A 22,093-nucleotide genomic window follows, 5' to 3' on the forward strand; every position below is an offset into this window, starting at 1 on the left:
TGGCTTGTGAAAGAAACACCTTCACTCTGTGGGGCTGATTGAGAATGCCATCCTGCAACGTGGACTGGATTTTTCAAATGCTGACTACAATTAAATAGAAAAAGTTTGACACTCACCTGGGTTATATCAGGGTGGCGGCGGTGGACCGGCCACTCAGAAATAGACTCGATGCCGTCGCTTAAGATAAAGACAATTTATTCACATACTCCATGAACAGAACATGGCGGTTCTGTTCATGGAGTATGTGAATAAATTGTCTTTATCTTAAGCGACAGCATCGAGTCTATTTCTGAGTGGCCGGTCTACCGCCGCCACCCAAATATTTTGAACATTTTAGCATATTTTATCCTTTTGGCGCCTCTGTACATCTACTTGTCAAGATATCCACCCTTGGTGGTTGGAAGGGTGACAAACCCTCCTTTCCTTCTTCAGAGAGCGACATCTTAATCCTGAGTGGGGACAGGTCTAATCTCCCCACCTGCCTATATAGTGGTTGCCTAAACGGTAACCCATGTTTGTAAGTATAATACTTACTCCACACTAATTCTCCCTGATCCAATACATACTACACTAGATTGGGCTCTCGGTTTCTCTGTTTTACCTGGGTTATATCAGAGCAATGCAAAGTTTGCCAAAAGGCTAATGAAATGAAACCTACTCTACTGCAGAACCCAAATCAAAAATGTTACCTTTTTTTTTTAAAATACCATCTCACCGCTTAATATTAAAAGTGCTCAAAAGCTATTTTTGGTATTTAGGCCTCCTTCACACTGACATACGCTGATGCCCAGGCGATCGGAAAACATGCATGATCGCAATGCCATCTGCACTTCCATGCGTTGCGTCCCTGTAGTGAATAGATCAGCCATGCGTCAGTGCGTGCGGGGCTGAACAGCTCTGCTGTGATTGATTGGCTCCTCCTTTAAAGAGAAACTCTGGTGAAAATAATGTAATAAAAAAATTCTTCATTTTTACAATAATTATGTATAAATGATTTAGTCAGTATTTGCCCATTGTAAAATCTTTCCTCTCCCCGATTTACATTCTGACATTTATCACATGGTGACATTTTTACTGCTGGCAGGTGATGTCACTGAAAGGAGATGCTGCTTTTTTTGGAAGTTGTAAACAGCTGTTATTTCCCACAATGCAACAAGGCTCCCACAATGTGATGTCAATACCTCAGTGCTGTGAGGTGCTGACATCATTTGTGGGAGGGGTTTCACCATACAGGGCCCCCTGATGATCCATTTGAGAAAAGGAATATATTTCTCATGAGAAAGGGGGTATCAGCTACTGACTGGGATGAAGTTCAATTCTTGGTCGTGGTTTCTCTTTAACGTGAGCAGAGGTTACCCTTATAGGCAGGTTCTTTAGTCAGCCATGCTTGAGGGGCTGAACAGCAGACCGCCTGAGAAGCTTCTTAGAAATAGTCTATCTCTGCTGTCGCTAAATATCTGGAAATGTGCTGTAGGAGGGACTTCTCATTTGCAGGGTCCTTCAGGTAGAAATGGCCACCGGGCAACATGTGAATACTGAAATCTCCACTGGTCAGATCCTTCCAGGCTGCGGAGAGAACACAGGAAACCGTTGCATGAAGAAAAGTACAAAGGAACTAAAGCGAATGTAAAGTAATGAATAAAATTACATTTTAATTTTTTTTTCTTTTACTTTATAAATTGTCTAGTGGATTGTTGTGCAGGGATGTAACGGAACATTCTGACTGACTTACCTGCTAAATCGTGGGGAACATCCTCTGTGCCATCAAAACACGTCAGGTCACAGGACAGGACGGGCGTGGCTGGCTTCTCATATCTGTAGAGCAATGAGGTGGAGTCTATTAATTAAACTATCCTTTAGGCCTAAATGTCACCCACGCATACAGGGGTGCAACAAGAACCCAGCCCCCCCCCCATGCAAAATTGGCATGGAATCTAAACTGTGCCGCTGTAACCAATCTAGCCTCTCCCCCCCCCCCACCCCCCTCCAACACTCAGGACATTAAGGAATAGCACAGGGAGCGGTGAGGTACTTGCATGCTTCCAGCACCGCAGGTGACCTTCGTGACTCCGGCAGCCACCTGCTCTCTGCTGCCATCCTCTGGCTCATGTGATCGGGTGCCAGCGAATGTCAGATGAAGGTTCGGCTGAGAAGCATAGAGGAGACAGTCAGCGCTGGAGCAGGAAAATACTACACCGCTCCCTGCGCTACTCTGCGGGTGGGGAGGAGGAGCGAGACCCACACAGTCCTACAAGCCCCCCCCCCCCGCAGGGACTATTGTTACGCACCTGCATGCATGCGAAAATATCCATTTTGGCAAAATCCAAACTGACAAAAGTATGGCCATTCCAAAGTTCATTAAATCCTTCAGCAAAATTTAGTTGATGTTTAAAAGATACCCGATGTGACATGATGAGATAGATATGGTTAAGTACAGTGCCTAGCACACATAACTATACTGTTACTTTTTTTCTTTGGGCGGGTTTCCATTTGCGAAGTGATGCGAGTGTGGCTACGCAGCTGCATCGCAGTGTTTTGAGGAGATGGGACACGGCTGCGGGCGGATGCGGCCGTGCGAAAATCTGCAGCATGCTGCAGATTATCGGATCGCACCGCTCCGCACACCATGCATGCAGTGGAAACTGTTCCACTGGCATGCATTTTTCAGCACACCTGCTGTGCGATGTGGCTATGTAGCTGCATCGCACCGCTCTTAGTGGAAACGGGTCCTTTCTCTGCCTGAAAGAGTTAAATATCAGGTAAGTAAGTGGCTGACTCAGTCCTGTCAGGAAGTGACTACAGTGTGACCCTCACTGATAAGAAATTCCAACTATAAAATACTTTCCTAGCAGAAAATGGCTTCTAAGAGCAAGAAAGAGCTAAAAAGGGAAATTTCTTATCAGTGAGGGTCACACTGTAGTAACCTCCTGTCTGAGTCCGGACTGAGTCAGCCACTTACATACCTGATATTTAACTCTTTCAAGCAGAGAAAGAAAAAAACACTGCATAGTTATTTGTGTGCTAGGCACTTTACTTATGTCTATCTCATCATGTCACTTTGGGTATCCTTTAAATACTCTACAGCTTTAACCCATTAGCAGCTTCAAAGGAATGATCTCATTTGAGATGAGTACGTTTTTTCACTTCAGTTGGCAGAGCTGTTGTGCTGTAAATTCTTGGAACACTTTGATGTCTCTCTGCTAGCATAAGATATGGAAAATGAAAACAGTCCTCTGTTATTGTCTTACACTGCCCCCAAGCGGCCATAAATACACATTACAGCAGTACGAATTAGTAGCAATGGAAATGTAACAAATTAAAAAAAAATGTTATAAAATAAATGGGCCTGGAGCAATTGCAAGCCTCTAAATTGGCTGCTAAAAGGTTTAAAATCCCTCTAAAAATACAAAAAACAAACAGGTAATGCATTTTCCACCGTCCTTGATGTCTGACCATACAAAAGAGATGGTTTAAAGTGAAACAGGTGCTCAACAAGGTAAGTCTTGCCTCCATTGACTTCATACCTGGCCTGTCTAGTAATATAAGGTGGGTTCAGGAGCTCAGGGAAGATGGGCCCTGTGACATTTACTAGGCCCTAGGCACTTGCCTAGGGTGCCGTGTGGTTGATCCAGCTCTACCTAACACTTCCCTGGCCTGCCATGTGTGAAAACGGTACCAGGCTTTAGGTGCACTTACACAATGTTTTCCACAACGTTTAAGTCTGCTTTCAGCGATGGTAAAAACAGCTGCATGGCTTCCTTGTTCTGCAGAAGCTCGACCGGCGTCCCCTGCGTAGCCGTCATCCACTTCAGAAACTCTTCATCACTCAGCTCTGACCGCTTCTGGGAGGAGCGACGGGCTGGCGACTACAACACAGCATGGAAACAATCGTCAGAGGTTACATACAGCCTCACATGTCAAAGTGTCCACAAGAGCAGAGGCGTATCTACAGGGAAACAGGTATACAAATAACATTTCTATAGCGCTTTTCTCCTATAGGACTCAAAGCACTTAGGTTTCTCAGGTTTAGGAATTGGTAGAAGGATGAAGTATTAACACAACAAACATATTTCTGCAAATGCCGAACTGAGCAGGTTGGTTTTCAGTCTGGATTTAAATGCATCCAGAGATGGAGCTGTCCTGATTTGTTGAGGTAAGGAGCTCCATAATGTAGGAGCGGCATGACAGAAGGCTCTGGGACCAATCGTTTTCAGGTGGCCTCTGGGAATGTCTAGATTATTAGAAGGGCCAGTTCTAGACTTTTTGCTGCCTGAGGCAAACTTGTGAGGATGCTCCCCCTCCCCCCCAAAAAAATTGGAATGATCACACAGCACCAGACAATTTGAACTGCACGTTATAGCTGCAGTGAGCCAAAAATACACCCTCAGTATAGGTAGGTAGCCAGGTATAGGTTCCCCCAGTATTGGTAGCTAGGTAGCGTTACCCCCAGTATAGGTTAGCCAGCTACAGTTGCCCCCAGTATAGGTTAGCCAGGTACTCTTTTCACTTCCTGTTTCTGCCTGGTGCTGCCCCCAGACTTCTGCTGCCTGAGGAAGTCGCCTCACTTGGCATCATGGGCCTGACCTGTGGATCTAATCCACAGGTATGTGGATCCTCATGTAAGGCATGTGTGCCTCGTACTGGGGGCGCTGGACCATAGTATCCCTGGTGTTCTCCATACAGATACTAGTTTTTATCTGGGGGGCATTCTGCTGTCTGGTTACATCTTTTAGGCGAACAAGCTGCCCAACTGTTATTTGGGGGATATGCATAAGCTATTGCAATACTCCATACTAAAGCTAAGTACACACATATGACAATGGTCGCCCATCAGGGATCGAGAAACAATTCCTCGGGTAACAATTCGTGGAACGATTCTGTACAGACACATCCCTAGCCTTGAGGCTAGCAATGTGTTTTGTTGCTATGGAGGGAGGGGGGGGGGGCAAGGGACGATGATCAGCGGATGGTAGACTGACGACCGATGGCTGAAAAATATCGATTAGCAGCCGCTGTACACACAACGTTGGCTGCAGCGGTTATCGGCTGTTTTGGATGACGGTTATCACATGTGTGTATGTAGCTTTACATACCATGCTTCAATTCAACTTGCACACAACCAATTAAACCAAGACTACATGTTAAAGGGGAACTTCAGCCTAAACAAACATACTGTCATTAAATTACATTAGTTATGGCAATTAAAATAGATAGGTAATATAATCTCTTACCCACCCCTGTTTTAAAAGAACAGGCAAATGTTTGTGACTTCATGGGGACAGCCATCTTTTTGATGGGGGTAGTCATCTTTTTGGTTGAAAGGAGGGGACAGGGAACATGAGACCGTTCCAACTGTCCTGTGTCCTGATCACCCCTCCCAGCTACACACACTAGGCTTCAAATCTCAAATAAAAAAAAAACAAATTTGCGCCAAAACAGCAGAACGAGAACAACATCAGAAATCCCATCATGCTTTGCACAGCATCAGGGAAAAAATGCCTGGGCAGTTTTCTTCTGTGCAGCTAAAAACAACGCTTGGGTAAGAAAAACAAAGTTCTGATGCTGTGAAACTGTTTAAGAAACACCAAGCATTTTCAGTGCTGCTGAGTAGATTTTTAGCCTGGTGGTTCACTTTAAGATATTTAAAGGATCACCCCCCCCCCCTTCCCCCTTCAGTTTGCCATGGGCGCAGTTTTCCCTAGATACGCCTCAGCACAAGAGATACTATAGAAATGACTGCAGACCAGATGCAGAACCAGAGAAAAAGCAGAATGTGATTGGCTGAAAAAAACGTTACAATGTTTGCTTTACACTACCGTAGTTTCCTGAATCCCTGTTGGGCACAAGATATCTGAGTGACTCACGTGGGGCGCAGAAGCTCCGGACACAAAGAGATGGGTGGGCTCCAGGCCATGTTTTTCCTTCAGTCTCACTGCTGTGGCAAAACTGCTGAGAGACCCAAAACTGAAGATAGAAGGAGGTTTGTTTAGGAGTAAACCAGGAATCTGGAAACCGCTACAGTATTTTTAATCATTGAGTGTGGGGCATGCAAAACTACCCCATGCATGCATTTAAAGAAAACCTGTAACTAAAAAAAGTTCCCTTGGGGGGTACTCACCTCGGGTGGGGGAAGCCTCCGGATCCCATCGAGGCTTCCCCCGTCCTCCTGTGTCCCACGGCGGTCTCGCTGTGCCCCTCCAAACAGCGGGGATGTAAATATTTACCTTCCCGGCTCCAGCGCAGGCACAGTATCAGCTCTCCGCTCTGAGATAGGCGTAAATAGCCGATCGGTGTTAGTCCACTCTACTGCGCCTGCGTAGTAGAGCAGACCCGACAGAGATCTGCTATTTCCGTGCAGAGAGCCACAACAGCGCCCCCGCTGGAGGCAGGAAAGGTAAATAAATCAGCGCTTATCAGCGCTTGTCGAGCCAGGATTGCGGGAGACTTCAGGGGAGCCAGCGCTGGACTGCCTGCAGCTACAGGGGAGGGGAAAGCCTCACTGGGACCCTAAGGCTTCCCCCTCCCGAAGTGAGTACCCCCCAGGGGAACTTTTTTTTTGTTACAGAGTCTTTTTAAAGTGGACCTGAACTTTTGCACAAAACAGAAGGAAAACAGAGAAATGCACCCTGTATATATTTTGAGAGTTTAGCCTGTCTAATCCCCCCTCATCTGTAACTAATATAACTGTAATATGATCTCTCAGCTGTGTTAGCTCAGGAATCTTGGCATCCTCGGCAGAACAGATAATTTGTAAACACAGGATGTTAACCCTATGTCTGCTTCCATGAAAGCAGAAAGTAGACACACTGCAGATTTATTGCAGTATGTGTACCAGCTGGAAGGCTTTGTACACATCATAAATCGGCAACGCTATCGCAAGCGCTGAGCGATATATTTCTTTCTGCGCTTTGCGCTTAGAAAAGCGCTTTTCTAAGCGCTTTTGCAGAGCAATTCGTTTTTTCACCTCCTGACATCAGTCAGGAAGTAAACCCTTTCACCCGGAAATGAATAAATACAATGTATTTATTCATGAAAGCGCTGGGGAAATTGCTATACAAAGCACTTTTTCAAGCGATTTCCCTATACCTGCCATTGAGCCATAACGATCAGAAAATGCTACAGGCAGCGCTTTTGGAAGCGGATCGGAATCGAACCGCTCAGATGTGAACACTCTCATAGGTAATCATTGTACAAGTGCTTTTAGGGCGATTTCTGTAGTCGCCAGCGCTTAAAAAAATCCCCAAAACGCCCTAGGTGTGAACACGCCCTAACAAAGAAATGTTTTTATTTAAATGTTATTATGCTGTTGCGTATCTTTTTGATCAAAGAGGAAGTTCTGAGTTCAGGTCCGCTTTAAACCAAGATTTTGGGGAGAAAAACATGCTGTAATGCACGGACTGCATAGTGTTTAGCCAGTGCCACTCAGAGATTCACTCCCCACTGCTAAAGTTCATGGTCACTGCCGGTACGGATGGTCAGTGAGATGCAAATAATGCTTAGTTGGTGTAGGCAGATTAATGCAGCTTAAAAACGGACCAATCTAATCCCGCCGAGACGGAATTCCATGGGCCCATTTTCTAACAGAACAAATTTGAATACATAATTTGCATAATTCTGCTCCAGTGAAAATGTAATAAAGTGCTTCATTTTTACAATAATTATGTATAAATTATTTAGTCGGTGTTTGCCCATTGTAAAATCTTTCATCTCCCTGATTTACATTCTGACATTTATCACATGGTGACATCTTTACTGCTGGCAGGTGATGTCACTGGCAGGAGAAGCTGCTTGCTTTTTTTGGCAGTTAGAAACAGCTGTTATTTCCCACAATGCAACAAGGCTCCCACAGTGTGATGTCAGGACCTCAGTGCTGTGAGGTGCTGACATCACACTGTGGGAGGGGTTTCACCACAATATCAGCCATACAGAGCCCCCTGATTATCTGAGAAAAGAGATAGGTTTCTCATGGGAAAGGGGGTATCAGCTACTGATTGGGATGAAGTTCAATTCTTGGTTACAGTTTATCTTAAAGAGGAACTCCAGCCTAAACAAACATACTGTAATTAAGTTACATTAGTTATGTTAATTAAAATAGATAGGTAATATAATCTCTTACCCACACTGTTTTATAAACCAGCGGTTCTGGATGCTTGCTTGGCTTAATTTTAACAAGGGCGGAAAGGGATAATTTGCATATTTAGTAGGTGTGCATTGTGGGTAACCACAAATGTTCATTTATAACTGAATTATTGCAAATTTCCTTCTGTTTTAAGAAGGCAATTTCACCTAGCTTTGCTTTTTTAGTAAGAGGGCTTTTTGGTTCCTTTCATCCCCCTATACATTCCTAGTAGTTTGGGTCACCCTGAGCTGCTTGGTTACTCTGTTGTACTCGACCAAGCCCTATTTCATACAGCCTTATCAATCCCTGCCATGTACTGATGAGGACCAAAAGTCCGAAACAGGCTGTCTACATGTGGGTTTGATATGGCTGTGTAAAACTTAAAGCTATAGGCTTGCTATAAACCAGCGGTTCTGGATGCTTGCTTGGCTTAACAAGGGCGGAAAGGGATAATTTGCATATTTAGTAGGTGTGCATTGTGGGTAACCACAAATGTTCATTTATAACTGAATTATTGCAAATTTCCTTCTGTTTTAAGAAGGCAATTACACCAAGCTTTGCTTTTTTAGTAGGAGGGCTTTTTGGTTCCTTTCATCCCCCGACCCCCTATACATTCCTAGTAGTTTGGGTCACCCTGAGCTGCTTGGTTACTCTGTTTTAAAAGAACAGGCAAATGTTTGATTTCATAAGGCCAGCCATCTTTTTGGTTGAAAAGAGGTGACAGGGAGCATGAGACACAGTTCCAACTCTCCTTAGTCCTGATCACCTCTCCCAGTTGCTAGGCAACGTGAATAACAACATAGGAAATCCCATCATGCTCTGCGCAGCATCAGGGGAAAAAAATGCTTTGGTAAGAAAAACAAAGTTCTGATGCTGTGAAACACCAAGTCTTTTCAGTGCTGCTGAGTAGATTTTTAGTCCGGAGGTTCACTTTAAACTCAGAATCATTTGCATCTCATTGCCCATCCCTAATTGCCACCACGAAATGTAATATTGCTGAATCGCAAAAGGTAAAAAAATGACCGGCGATTTCCCGACGTTTGCGATCGTGATTTTGCTATGCACTGCATAGCAGAATAGCAGCAATAATCGCTCCGGCGCGCGATCGTGATCAGGTCAAAAACGAATCGCGGTAGTGGAAATGACCTACCGCGATTCCTATGTTAAAAGCAAACTAGCGATTTGAAAGATCACTAGCGGTTTGCGGTTTTGCGAACGCCGTAGTGGAAAAGGGCCCTCACGTTATGCTGTTTTGCAAAGATTGACATATTGGATGCAATTACAATTGGCCATGTCAAACCAGTGAAGAGAAGCCGGGCACCAGATTCCCAAAAGTCTTCACAGCTTTATTTCCCTCAATGGGCTGTTTTACGGTAAGTACCGCTTCGTCAGAGGCTCAACACTCTGCACGAGCCTCTGATGAAGCGGTACTTACAGTGAAACGGCTATTGGGACGCGGTGTTCCCCTTTCCCCCACTGTTCTGTATGTCTGCCATGTGTTTAACCCATAGAGGGTAATAAAGCTGTGAAGATTTTTTTGGAATGTGGTGCCCGGCTTCTCTTCACCGGTTTGATTGGACACTATTCCTCACCGTGAGCACAGGTCTGTTGACTTCAAGCTTTCTTATACACACTGCTTGTCATCGAGTGCCAGCTTTGCTGTTTTCTTTTGCACCAAGTTTATAATTGGCCATGCATTGGGCTGACAGGACGATAAAAACATGCGATACATACCTGGATATGGTTGTGCATATGCTTTATGTTTTTATAAACAGTCCTGTATTCACAAACTACAGTATGAACACAGACTTCTGCCTCTGAAGAAGCCCCCTGGACACAGGTTGCGAAACGTGCGTTAGGCCATTGACATTATATAAGACCAACATGTATTAATGCTATGTAACTTGTATGACTACTTATTGGCATTACTATTAAAATGTATGTTTTATGCATAAGATTACTAGGCTGATAAACCCACAATTTGTATTTTGTTTGTTTTTTCATCTTGTATTCAGAGGGGTGGCCCCTTTTTTCCCCAGATACAAGTACCAATATTTAACAAGGTATAAAATTTACTCACCTGTGGCCGAAAAATGCAAATGGCTTCTCTCGCAGCTGCGGCAGCAGCACGGCTGTAATCTCATCCACTAACTGGTCTAAGCTCTGATAAAACGGCTCTTGAGATCGGGATTCTCTTCCAGGAAGCCTCAGGGAGTACACTACAGAAGACATAGAGATTATTATACAGTCATGTGCGATACCCGACTGGCTGCTGCGATAGGTGCCCTTGTATTGCCTTCCCCCGGCTTCACTGTACTGTATGTGGATTATCGGCTGAGTAGTCATAATTGCCTCCCTTTGCCATAGTGATCTTGATATTAGGCACTGTTATTGGCCTGAGGAAGCGGGCTCAGACCCACGAAATGCGTTGCTTGTGCGTAATAAAAAATATTTTGTAAAATTACATTAGATTTTTGTCATTGAGGTAAGCTACTTTGTGCTATTTTTCGTTTTTAAGCTGGTTTTAGACACTTTTATCCAACTAGGGCACCTCTTTCCTCCAATTGTGCTTGTTTCTGGTGTTATCCAGACACTTCTGCAGCCAAATAGATCAGCAGGGCTGCCAGGCAACTGGTATGGTTTAAAAGGAAATAAACATGTCTGCCTCTGTATTCTTCTCTCTTCAGTTGTCCTTTAAAGGGGTTCTGTGGTGCTTTATAAAAACAAAAAACTGGCACTTACCTGGGGCTTCTACTGGCTTCCTGCAGCTGTCCTGTCCCGCGCCGTCCTCTCTGATCCACCGTTCCCCACCGGTTACCATCCAATTATAAGTCTAACTAGACAAATACAACTGCACCTGCGCGGACACGCGCGTCTTCGCACCCGCTCGTGTGTCCGGGAGCCTCCTGTGCAGGCGCAGTAATCTCCCAGAGACGCGAGCGGGAGCGAAGACGCGTGCAGCCGCACAGGAGCAGTTGCATTTCTCTACTTAGATAAATAATTGGACAGTGACATGCAGCGGGGAATGGAGGTTCGTAGAGGACGGCGCAGGACAGGACAGGTGCAGGGGGTCAGTAGAAGCCCAAGGTAAGTGTCAGTTTTGTTTTTATAAAGAACCACAGAACCCCTTTAAGTCAGAATGTTGACTAAAGACATTGTTTGAATGCTGTTCAGAACATTTTCTGCTACTTTTTGAAGGGAAAAATATTAATAGGCATACACTAAAAACTATAGTACTATTTAATTCCTGGACACATTGCGGAGTTCTACTTTAAATGCGTGAGCATGTAGAATTACATCATGATTAATGGGAGAAGCGCACAGCCTCTGGAGATGTGGAAGGCTCTCACTTACTTGTGCTGAATACAGTCAGTGCAGGCCTTAGGTCTCTGACCCTCACTGGGCCTCGCTCTGAATACACAGGATACCTGAACCTGTTGCCGTTAGCTGCAAATGGCAGCACCACAGAGGCAGGCTTTGTGACAAACAGCGGGATAGATTGTGGATGCCTCTCAAGGGGAAACAGAGGCCTCCTTCTCTGCTGGAGAACCCAGCGATGTGACCAGCAGTTCAATGAGGATGTGAGAATGCCGGGGCGGCCATGTGCCTTTGTTCCCTATGCTAATGCTGGGCTTCTAAGCTCGAGCCTTTCTCTCCTTCTAGCAGAACGCTCTAAGAAATGTGTCAGCCGTTTGTCAGCCCCCACAGATAGTTCCTGCCAGCACTTGTCGGGTAACAAGGTCTCTAAGACAACTAACTCATGGCACAGCTACCATTCTTCTGTTTTGTGTCCAAAGAATCTTGGACGTTTGACTTGTCATACAGACATTTGTTTAATAATAGGCAAAGATCAAAAAGACAGCTGCAGCAGCTCAGCCAATCAGAATCCATATTCAGGTGTTTTAAAGGACACCTGAAGTGACTTATATAAAAAAGGAAGTTAGATACATACCTCAGTAGTGTGAAGCCTCTGGATAGTCCACAGGATTCCTAGATCTTCTTGCAGCCCACCCTTCCAGAGCTGGATTCCTCTACACCCATGCAACTAACGCCAGTCAAACAGGTTTATTTCGGCCGATTACAAGCACATCCGGACTGGGCATGCCCCAGTAAGGTCCGCACATGCCCAGTATAAGGAAGCACTTGTGCACAGAGGCTTTGTTCTACTGAACATGCACAGATCAATGACACTGGTGCAAGTTGAATTGATATAAAGGGAACACCCCATACCCCCCCCCCCCCCCACACACACTTACTTTCCTTTTTCCCAGCATGAAAGGGGGACGTGGGCGATTCAGAGATTAGTGCATCGGCAGTGATTCGGAGGCTCTACCTCCTCGCACTAGAGTGAGGAGGGGACCCGGCATCAGCTTGTGCTCTGTAGCTCCGCCCCTGCGCGTGTAATTCGTGCTGCTAGGGAGGGTCAGATGATCCACATGGGGAGACGCTATGCCCGCCTAGATTCGCCAACGGCGACCCTAGTGAATAGCTAAAATGTGCCCAGGTAATATTTATATTATGTGGTGCAGTGGCGGTGGACTGGGCTGGTGGCGATCAATGCACTGGACTTGGATTGACACTTTGATCTGAAGAGGCTGATACTGTGACAGATTTTATCCAGCAACAGCGCCCCCTAATGGCAGCCATTTTTTCAGTGTCGGACTATGCCCAACATTGGACCTATGCTGGGAAAGGCCAATATTGGTCACATAATCCCTCAAAGGATTGGAAGGGGTGAAAAGAGAGTTTTGCTTTCTGAGAGCCAGCGTAAACCCATTTTGCATCTCACCAGCCTATTATTTCCACATAGTAGTATAACCAGATCTGCAGCATGTACCTTATGCAATGAAATCAGACCTGCCCTCCTCCTTGCCTTTGTTGGCATGTAAGTAGTGGCCAAAAGTTAGTCACGGTTCAATCAACTAAGCAAAAGTATTTTTCTGGTGCAAGCAATTCATGCCATTAATGAGGAACTCTAGTGAAAATAATGCAATAAAAAAGTGCTTGATTTTTTCAATAATTATGTATAAATGATTAAGTCAGTGTTTGCTCATTGTAAAAGCTTTCCTCTCCCTGATTTATATTCTGACATTTATCACATGGTGCCATTTTTACTGCTGGCAGGTGATGTCAGTGGAAGGAGATGTTGCTTGCTTTTTTGGCATTTGGAAACAGCTGTTATTTCCCACAATGCAGCAAGGCTCCCACAGCGTGATATCAGAACCATGGTCCTGACATCATACTGTGGGAGGGGTTTCACCACAATATCAGCCATACAGAGCCCCCTGATAATCCGTTTGGAAAAGGATAAGATTTCTCATGGGAAAGGGGTTGGGATGAATTTCAATTCTATTTTACGGGTTCTCTTTACGTTTCAGATTCGCTGGTTTGCTTGGGACCATTGGGGCCGATTCACAAAGCAGCTTCGTGCTGTAAAGCACAGATTGCCACGTTATTTTGCGCAAGTAAATTAAAGTTTACAGGTTTATAGATTGAGGCTGGATTAACACTTAGATGAGTTGCGTTAAAGGACAACTATGACAAGAGGGATATGGAGGCTGTCATATTTTTGTCCTTTTAACCTGCTGAGCGGTCTGGACGAGCTCAGCTCGTCCAACACCGCCAGAGGCTGCCGCTCAGGCCCTGCTGGGCCGATTTTCGTCAAATAAAAAGCAGCACACGCAGCCGGCACTTTGCCAGCCGCGTGTGCTGCCTGATCGCCGCCGCTCTGCGGGGATCCGCCGCGAGCAGCGGCGAAAGAGGGTCCCCCCAGCCGCCTGAGCCCAGCGTAGCCGGAACAAAAAGTTCCGGCCAGCGCTAAGGGCTGGATCGGAGGCGGCTGACGTCGATGACGTCACTCCGCTCGTCGCTATGGCGACGATGTAAGCAAAACAAGGAAGGCCGCTCATTGCGGCCTTCCTTGTTTATTCTGGGCGCCGGAGGCGATCGGAAGAACGCCTCCGGAGCGCCCTCTAGTGGGCTTTCATGCAGCCAACTTTCAGTTGGCTGCATGAAATAGTTTTTTTTTTTAATTTAAAAAAAACCCTCCCGCAGCCACCCTGGCGATTTAATCAGAACGCCAGGGTGGTTAAATAATACCAGTTAACTGGATGTCCTGCTGATCCTCTGCCTCTAATACTTTTAGCCATAGACCCTGAACAAGCATGCAGGAGATCAGGTGTTTCTGACATTATTGTCAGATCTGACAAGATTAGCTGCATGCTTGTTTCTGGTCTTATTCAGACACTCCTGCAGAGCTGCCAAGTGGTATTGTTTAACCACTTCAGCCTACAGGGTTGAAATTTTTTTTTGCATTTGAGCAACTTTCACCTCCCATTCATTTGCCAATAACTTTATCACTACTCATCACAATGAATGGATCTATATCTTTTTTTCTCCGCCACCAATTAGGCTTTCTGTGGGTGATACATTTTGCAGAAAATTAATTTATTATAAATCAATTTTAACAGGAATATTAAGAAAGAAATGGAAAAAATTATTATTTCTCAGCTTTTGGCCATCATAGTTTGAAATTCATACATGCTACCATAATTAAAACCCATGTACTTTATTTGCCAATTTGTCCTGCTTACTACACTGTTTAAATTATGTCCCTATCACAATGTATGGCGCCGATATTTTATTTGGAAGTAAAAGGTGCAATTTTTCATTTTGGGTCCATCACTATTTACAAGCCCATAATAAAAAAAAATATATTAATACACTCCTTTGACATGCATATTTATAAAGTTCAGACCCTTAGGTAACTATTTATGGTTGTTTTTTTTATTATTGTAATTTTTTTTTTAGTAAAAATTGTATGTGGGTAATTTTTGGTGTGGGAGGTAGTTATTCTTTACTGTAAAAAAGTGTATTTGTGAAATGTAAAATGTATGTGGGTGTAATTTACTATTTGGCCACAAGATGGCCACAGTCAAATAGTCCTGGGAGCTATCGATCCCAGGAAGATTGAAGCAGGGGAACTTTTTGGAAAGCAGAAAAGCTGCAGCATCTGGAGAGACGCTGTCGGCTTTTCTTCGGGGGGATTCCCACCTTTCAGTATAGGTAGCCAGCTCGCCTTCACACCTCAGCCGCCATCTGTGTCATTAATTTCTCCGCTCATTTCCAGTGCAGAAGCTTCCTCTTCCTTTCCGTTTCCAATGCTGCCCAAGTCAATAGCCGCTGGCCACAATGCAAACATGCACAGAGAGCAAGGTGGCTGCTGCACAAGCCGCTGGCAGGAGAGTACCACGGTCAGGCGCTCGCCTGATCTCCCTGTGTTGCAGCATTTGCAAGCTTGCAAATGCTGTACCAGTTTAGCCTGCTGCTTTGGTGCCCTTGTTCCTGTGGTGTGGTCCCTGTCTGCATATAAGCCTCTGTTGCTATACTGTTTCCTCCAGTCTCCCCCCTGCGCTCTGCTGTATCCTCATAAATCAATCGCCGTGCTGGCGACATGCAGCGTGTCGCCAGCCGGCTGTTTACATCTGAGGTGTCAGTCTCAGTCTCTGCCGCTTCCCCGCCTCCTCCATAGCGCTGCTCCAAGCCTGCGTCCCTTCCCTCCCCGCTGATTGGAGGGAAGGGACGCAGGCGGGGAACGGCGATATTGGAGGCGGGGGAGCGGCAGAGACTGACACTTCAGATGTAAACAGCCGGCTAGCGACACGCTGCATGTCACCAGCACGGTGATTGATTTATGGGGATACAGCAGAGCGCAGGGGGGAGACTGGAGGAAACAGTATAGCAACAGAGGCTTGGTATTATATGCAGACCCAGCCTTGTTATGCTAATTGGATTCTTAGAACCCACCTCGGGTTCTCTTTAACACTAAATAAATATGGTAGACTTCATATTCTTCTCACTTCAGTTGCCCTTTAGGCTGCGTTGCAGAATGCTTTTTTCAATGGGTTGCAAGTAAACGCATCACACAACGCAATGCATCTAAATGTAAATCCAGCCTGAACGTTCAACACACAACTACCTGTATCACATCAAATAACAGGCAAGGGAACCGATAAAAGGTGTATGATTTGCCCCTGCTTATGCATTATATACTCTCTTACATGTTATTTTATATGTCATTTATCCTAGTTAATAGACGTTAATTTTGAGCAGTAAGACCTCGTTCACATCTACACAGCGCAGATAGCTGTGCAATCAGAACACAACGTGTATGATCGCACGCATCTGCGCCGCTACCTGCTGCGCTGCTGATCCCACCCACTGATGGGTCAGCTCTGCGCTTGCGGGCAAAATGCAGGCAGAAGTATGCAAGCGGATCATAGCGCATTGTACTGCTGCGCAGTGCCTTTGATATGAACGGCAGAAGGGCTGTCTATGCCCTTCTGCCGTTGTTGTGTGTGACACGTCATACGCGCTAACAAATGCGCATGGAAGCACGTATGGTGTGAAAGAGGCTTACGACTTAATACATGTAAACTTTTACTGGTCATATAATGTACGTAAATCCATGTGTTACAGTATGGCACTGCTTTGTGAGTCAACCCCATGTCCTGTAGCAGCATGACCCAGTTTCTGTCCAGTACCTGAACTGAGTCTAAATTTACAAGTTGGTCATTCCTGGTGCCTCTTCAGTGCCCCCCATAAACTCTTGCAGCTGTGCTAGCCTCCCCTCTGTATTGATGCTATGCCCCCGGTTCAAAGCTCTGACTGGACCCAGTCAGAGCCAGGGCACATGCTCTGTCCACCCTGCTTACCCTCCGGAGTGGCTGTACACAGCAGCAACAGCCGGGAGCATTCTGGGCATGCCCGGTGCTGCAAAACATATGCGTACACTACATGCAGCAGCATTTCTTATTACATCCTCCTAGACTGTGGATTACTGTTACCCTAGCACCCAGAAAGGACATTAGCTTGTGCATCTTCCTGTATAATTACTTACCATGGTGTCTATTGTCAAGTCCTGTAAAATCCCCTGAAGAAGTGAACAATGTACCACGAAACGCATAGAGATATGCTCTTATTACCATTGCAACTATTTGTACTGTTTGTTGTTCGCCCTCAGGTGGAGTGGCTCAGTTCACAAATCTCCAGGATCATTGATGTTTACAGCATCAACTATATTATACAACAAAGTGCACACAACATCCTACGTACAGTGAGAGGAAGAAGTGTTTCATCCCCTGATGATTTTGCACTTTAACCAAAGAAATAACCAATCTATAATTGTAATGGTAGGATTATTGTAGCTGTGAGTGACCCAAAAACAACAAAATAACCCTCAAAAACTCAGTGCACCATAGTCAGTTTGATGTGCATTGTAATGAGTGAAATAAGTATTTGATCCCCTCTCAACCAGCAAGATGTCAGGCTCCCAGGTGTCTTTATTGAATGCAAGTAACGAGCTGAGATTAGGAGTAATGGAGTCTCACACACTAGTTCAACTTCCCATCGATATACAGCATTTGATCACTGTGATCGAATCTGCTGTGAAATCGTTAAAGAGAACCCAAGGTGGGTTTTAAGAATGCCATTAGCACACAGAGGCTGGTTCTGCACATAATCACCAGCCTCTGTTAATACTGTTTCCCCCCCAGGCCTTCCCCCTGCGCTCTGCTGTCCCTCCCAAAAGAAACCGCCGTGCTAGCGACACGCGGTGTGTCCCTAGCAGGCTGTTTACATGCAGACTGTCACTCATCGCCGCTCCCCCGCCTCCTCTATAGCGCTGGCGGGGAGTGGCGCTATAGAGGAGGCGGGTGAGCGGCGAAGCGTGAAAGTTGAACGATCGACTGATTTGATCAGTCCAGACAGAAAATTTTGCCCGATCGCCGGCAGGTTGGGAGAACGTCGCTAGCAGCTTTTGATTTGGCGACAACCACGAGTCCCTGGGATCTGTGCTGTCGCTTTTTCCGGCGTCCTCCTCCATGTTCTCTTCACTTCCTGTCCCATCCTGTGGCAAGCCGAAGTTCAAACAGTAAAGCGCCCTCTACTGTTTGAACTTCGGCTTGCTACAGGACGAGACAGGAAGTGAAGAGGACATGGAAGAGGACGCTGGAAGAAGTAACAGCACGGATCCCAGGGACCCGCGCCGGTGGACAGGTGACATTACTGATGCTGACCAGGGGAGCTCAAATGGGGGAGGGGCAGAGGCGGCTCCACAGGTTTTGAATCGATTTCAAGTTGAAATTGATTCAAAATCTGTGTGCAGTGTTTGGGCAGTCAATAGATCCCTCTCTCATCAGATTCAATCAGAGAGGCGTCAATCTGGTGGCTATTGACCAGTGTATGGCTACATTGCTGTCCCCAGTATAGCCTGGCGTCCCGACTCCCCAGTACAGCCAGCAGCCTTAACTCACCTCTCTGGGTCCTGCGAATTGCGATAAGCAGTCCCCCCCCCCCCCCCCCCCAGCATCCCTGCTCGCACTGACTCTAATTTCTGGGTCCAGGCTTGATGACATCATCAGAACGAGCAGGGATGCCGGCAAGAGTGGAGGGGAGCGACGATTGCCGGGGAAACGTCAGGAAGGTGAGTGGATCCTCTTCGTACCCTCATATTGCCGCTGCTCTAATAGTGATCACTACGAACGGCCAGTAGTAATCACGTGATTAGGAGCCAATCGCCATGGCTACTGATCACTGAGGGGAGATGTCAGCTGTCATGTGACAGCTTAATCTCCCCTCTCGGGTGCGCAGGATCGCGGCGGGAGCAGAATGAGCAGGCAGTGTAAATCCTACAACGCATCAGAGTTAGGCAGGTGGCGTAAATCCTACAATGCATCAGAGTTAAGCAGCCATAAGTGCGGCGTAGGATTCACTACAGGCGGTCCCCAGAACGTTAAAGAGAACCCGAGGTGGGTTTGTCAAATCATATTAGGACACAGAGGCATGTTCTGTATACAATAACCAGCCTCTGTGTCCTTTCATTGTGCCTCCAGCCCCCCCTCCCGGGCTCTGCAGTTCCCCATTAAAAATAGCGCCAGGCTAGCGACACGCAGATTGTCGCTAGCCTACTATTTACCTCTGCCTGTCACTCACCGCCTCCTGTATTACACGGCTTCCCCGCCTGTGCCCCTTCCCTCCCCGCCTCCATAAGCTTCCTCCAATCAGCTTACGGAGGCAAGGAAGGGAAAAGATACAGGCGGGCAGCCGCGCTATGGAGAAGGTAGGGGAGCAGTGGTGAGTGACAGGCTGAAGTAAATAGCAGGCTAGTGACAATCTGTGTGTCGCTAGCCTGGTGCTTTTTTTAATGGGGACAGCGGAGCCCGCTTTGGGGGGGGGGGGGGTGTTTGGAGGCTCACTGGAAGGACAAAGAGGCAGGTCATTGTATGATTTGACAAACCCACCCCGGGTTCTCTTTAAGGGAGTGCTCCTAATCCCAGCTTGTTACAGGACCTGTACAAGAGACACGTGTCCACAGAAGCAATCAAACCCATTACAAACAAGCCACCATGGGCAAGGCCAAGGAGCTTTCCAAGGGTGTCAGGGACAAGATTGTAGATCTGCACAAGAATGGACTGAGCTACAAAACTAAAGACAAGCAGCTAGGTGAGAAGGTGACAACAGTTGGCGCTATAATTCTCAGATGGAAGAAACACAAAATACACAAAGCACAGCAAACATATAATCCAATTAAAGGATAACCCTGCACCTTCAATGGAGTCATCAAGCAGGCGCCCCCACTGCGCATTATACAGCGATCCTCCTCCTGCCCAGGGAAAGCAGATCAGTCTGCTGATGGCATCCGGCCGCCTGTAAAAGCAATTCACAAGCTTGTCCATCCTAAAGAAAGAATAAAAATCAGATAATTAGCAGTGTGACTCTGTGGATGTGAACAGGCACATTTATAGCGGTTTGTTAAAGTTTGCAGCAAGTAATCGCAGTCATTGGCTGCGTTATCTCCGGGTTTCTCAAAGCACTTATTGAGCCATCTGTAAAAGTCTGTGAAATTCTTGCAATGTAAAGCCCTCAGGAGCTGTCAGTCATACTATCTCAGAAAAAAACCCCACATATATAAGTAGATAAATACTTGCTCTTCTTACGTATGTATTGCACTGTCCACGTTTGATTTGAGTGATTTTTCTATAGTATAAAAAAAGAGAAAATCCTTCTTAGGGCTCTCCATTTTAATTCTGTCTATCTTGAAGTCAATCCTGACGCCATTTCCTCCTTTACTCTCCTCTGCTTGATTGTGTATGCATTGCCCGCCCTCCTACCAGTCCTCAGGCACTTCCACCTAGCTCTGCAATAGAAAGTGAATAGTCTCCACATGAGAAATATTGTCCAATCAGAGCGGAACAGGGGTGTGGCAGGGGAAAACCTGGGGGAAAAAAGGCTTTAGCCAATCAGGCTGCATTACTTAAATCTGAGGGAGATGTAAAGAAGCAAAAAAATACAACCCAGCACGCCCTGCAACTTCCTTTCTGCGGCAATGTTCCAAATACGAGTCAGGTAAACTTGGGAATGATCATTTATCAACAAGAAAAGTAATAGTGATTTTAACTTTTGGATTGCCTGGTTAGCATCCTTAATCCTTATTACTTGTTTACCAGATAAAAATAAAGAATTGATTTTTGGGGTTTTTTTGCCCGACAGTTACACTTTAAAGGACCACTGTCTTGAAAATCTTAAGCTCCGTCTTCTGACGGTGCCGAAGTTACTCACTAAGCACCGCTGTAGCCGACTGTAATTCCTATTATGGTCTATGGTGGTGCCGGCTGCGTGCAAATCTCCTGCACGGTTATTACAGCGCTCGCATGACACACAATAAAGTCTGGCTTGTGCACACGTTCAAAAATTCAGCCCGATTGTCATCTGAATGTGGTCTGTTGGACGACAATCAGGCGCATGTACGAGTGGCAGAAAATTCAGATTAACCGAACCGCCCGCGGGACCGAGAGGAGCCAAGAGGACGCCGGGGGACCTCGTGGCATAAGGGTGGACTACAGGAAGCCCCAGGTAAGTACAAATTGTATTTTTTAAAGGGGTTCTGTGGGGGTTGTGGAAGAGAAAAACGGACACTTACCTTGGGCTTCTATCAGCCCCGTGCAGCGGTAATGTCCCACGACGTCCTGCTCCCATCCGCCGTTCCCCGCAGCCGGCACCGGGCTATTATTCGTCTGACATACAGACGAATAATGCGCGTTGTCGTGCCTCCGCTCGCATCATCTGAGGCTTACTGCGCAGGCGCAGTACAACGGAGCCTTGTACTGCGCTTGCGCAGTAAGCTTCCGATGACGCAGGTGGAAGCGAGCGGGTGCGCGGCCACTCTAGCGCAGCCGCAGTTGGATCCCATGCCGCTTAGACCGGGGCCGGCGGCGGAGAACGGCAGATGGGAGGAGGACGGCGTGGGACATTACCGCTGCACGGGGCTGATAGAAGCCCAAGGTAAGTGTCCGTTTTTCTCTTCCACAACCCCCACAGAACCCCTTTAAAGGTGCTCAGTATCCTTTTAAAGGACAACTAAAAAAAATGGAGGCTGCAGTATTTATATCATTTTAAACAATGCCAGTTGCTTGTCAGCCCTGCTGATCTATTTGGCTGCAGTAGTGTCTGAATCACACCAGAAACAAGCACGCAGCTAATCTTGTCAGATCTGACAATAATATCAGAAACACCTGATCCACTGCATGCTTGTTCAGGGGTTATGGCTAAATGTATTAGAGGCAGAAGACCAGCAGGATTGCCTGGGAACTGGTATTGCTTAAAAAGAAATAAATATGGCAGCCTCCATATCCCTCTCACTTCAAGTGTCCTATAAGGAAACTGCAACATAAATAACTTCTGGTGACAGTGATGGTACAGAACAGCAGTGACACATGGCAGTACATTAAGATGGCAAGAAACAATTATGCACATGCACAATGGCAGCTCAGTGACACCCAAGCCCCCCTGCACACAGCTCAATCACCTTTCAGACAGGCGGCTCACTGCTCCCAGCTTTCCCGGTTGTGTGTAATCACTTGCCCACACCAAATATGGCGGCCAGAGCGTCTTCCTGCTCTCAGATGACCCTTGCAC

General features: G+C 46.3%; 1 protein-coding gene across 2 annotated transcripts; it reads right to left on the reverse strand.

The window, feature by feature from the left end:
• Nucleotides 1-296: 296 nt before the first annotated feature.
• On the reverse strand, nt 297-22,090 carry OLAH (oleoyl-ACP hydrolase). Of its 2 annotated transcripts, XM_068235511.1 has the most exons (7): nt 21,984-22,090; nt 19,725-19,855; nt 10,200-10,338; nt 5,865-5,964; nt 3,697-3,866; nt 1,733-1,815; nt 297-1,566 (listed from the first exon to the last, which is right to left on the reverse strand). In XM_068235511.1, exons 2-7 carry the CDS (start codon nt 19,852-19,854, stop codon nt 1,424-1,426), a joined length of 765 nt encoding a protein of 254 aa, XP_068091612.1. In that variant the 5' UTR covers nt 19,855; nt 21,984-22,090; the 3' UTR covers nt 297-1,423. The 2 variants fall into 2 exon arrangements, with proteins under 2 accessions (XP_068091612.1, XP_068091614.1); XM_068235513.1 differs by lacking the exons at nt 10,200-10,338; nt 19,725-19,855; nt 21,984-22,090 and adding an exon at nt 8,117-8,854.
• Between the last annotated feature and the right edge of the window lie 3 nt (nt 22,091-22,093).

This window comes from Hyperolius riggenbachi, chromosome 5 (assembly GCF_040937935.1).
Source record: "Hyperolius riggenbachi isolate aHypRig1 chromosome 5, aHypRig1.pri, whole genome shotgun sequence".
Lineage (NCBI taxonomy): Eukaryota > Metazoa > Chordata > Amphibia > Anura > Hyperoliidae > Hyperolius > Hyperolius riggenbachi.

What these genes read in the sequence shown, in the direction of transcription:
- OLAH (XM_068235511.1), bottom strand. Translation starts at nt 19,854, where the DNA reads ATGGACAAGCTTGTGAATTGCTTTTACAGGCGGCCGGATGCCATCAGC. An exon ending in TTTGCATTTTTCGGCCACAG is followed by an intron (nt 5,965 to 10,199) that starts GTGAGTAAATTT and finishes TTCTATCTTCAG; the next exon opens with TTTTGGGTCTCTCAGCAGTT. An exon ending in CCGGAGCTTCTGCGCCCCAC is followed by an intron (nt 3,867 to 5,864) that starts GTGAGTCACTCA and finishes GCTGTGTTGTAG; the next exon opens with TCGCCAGCCCGTCGCTCCTC.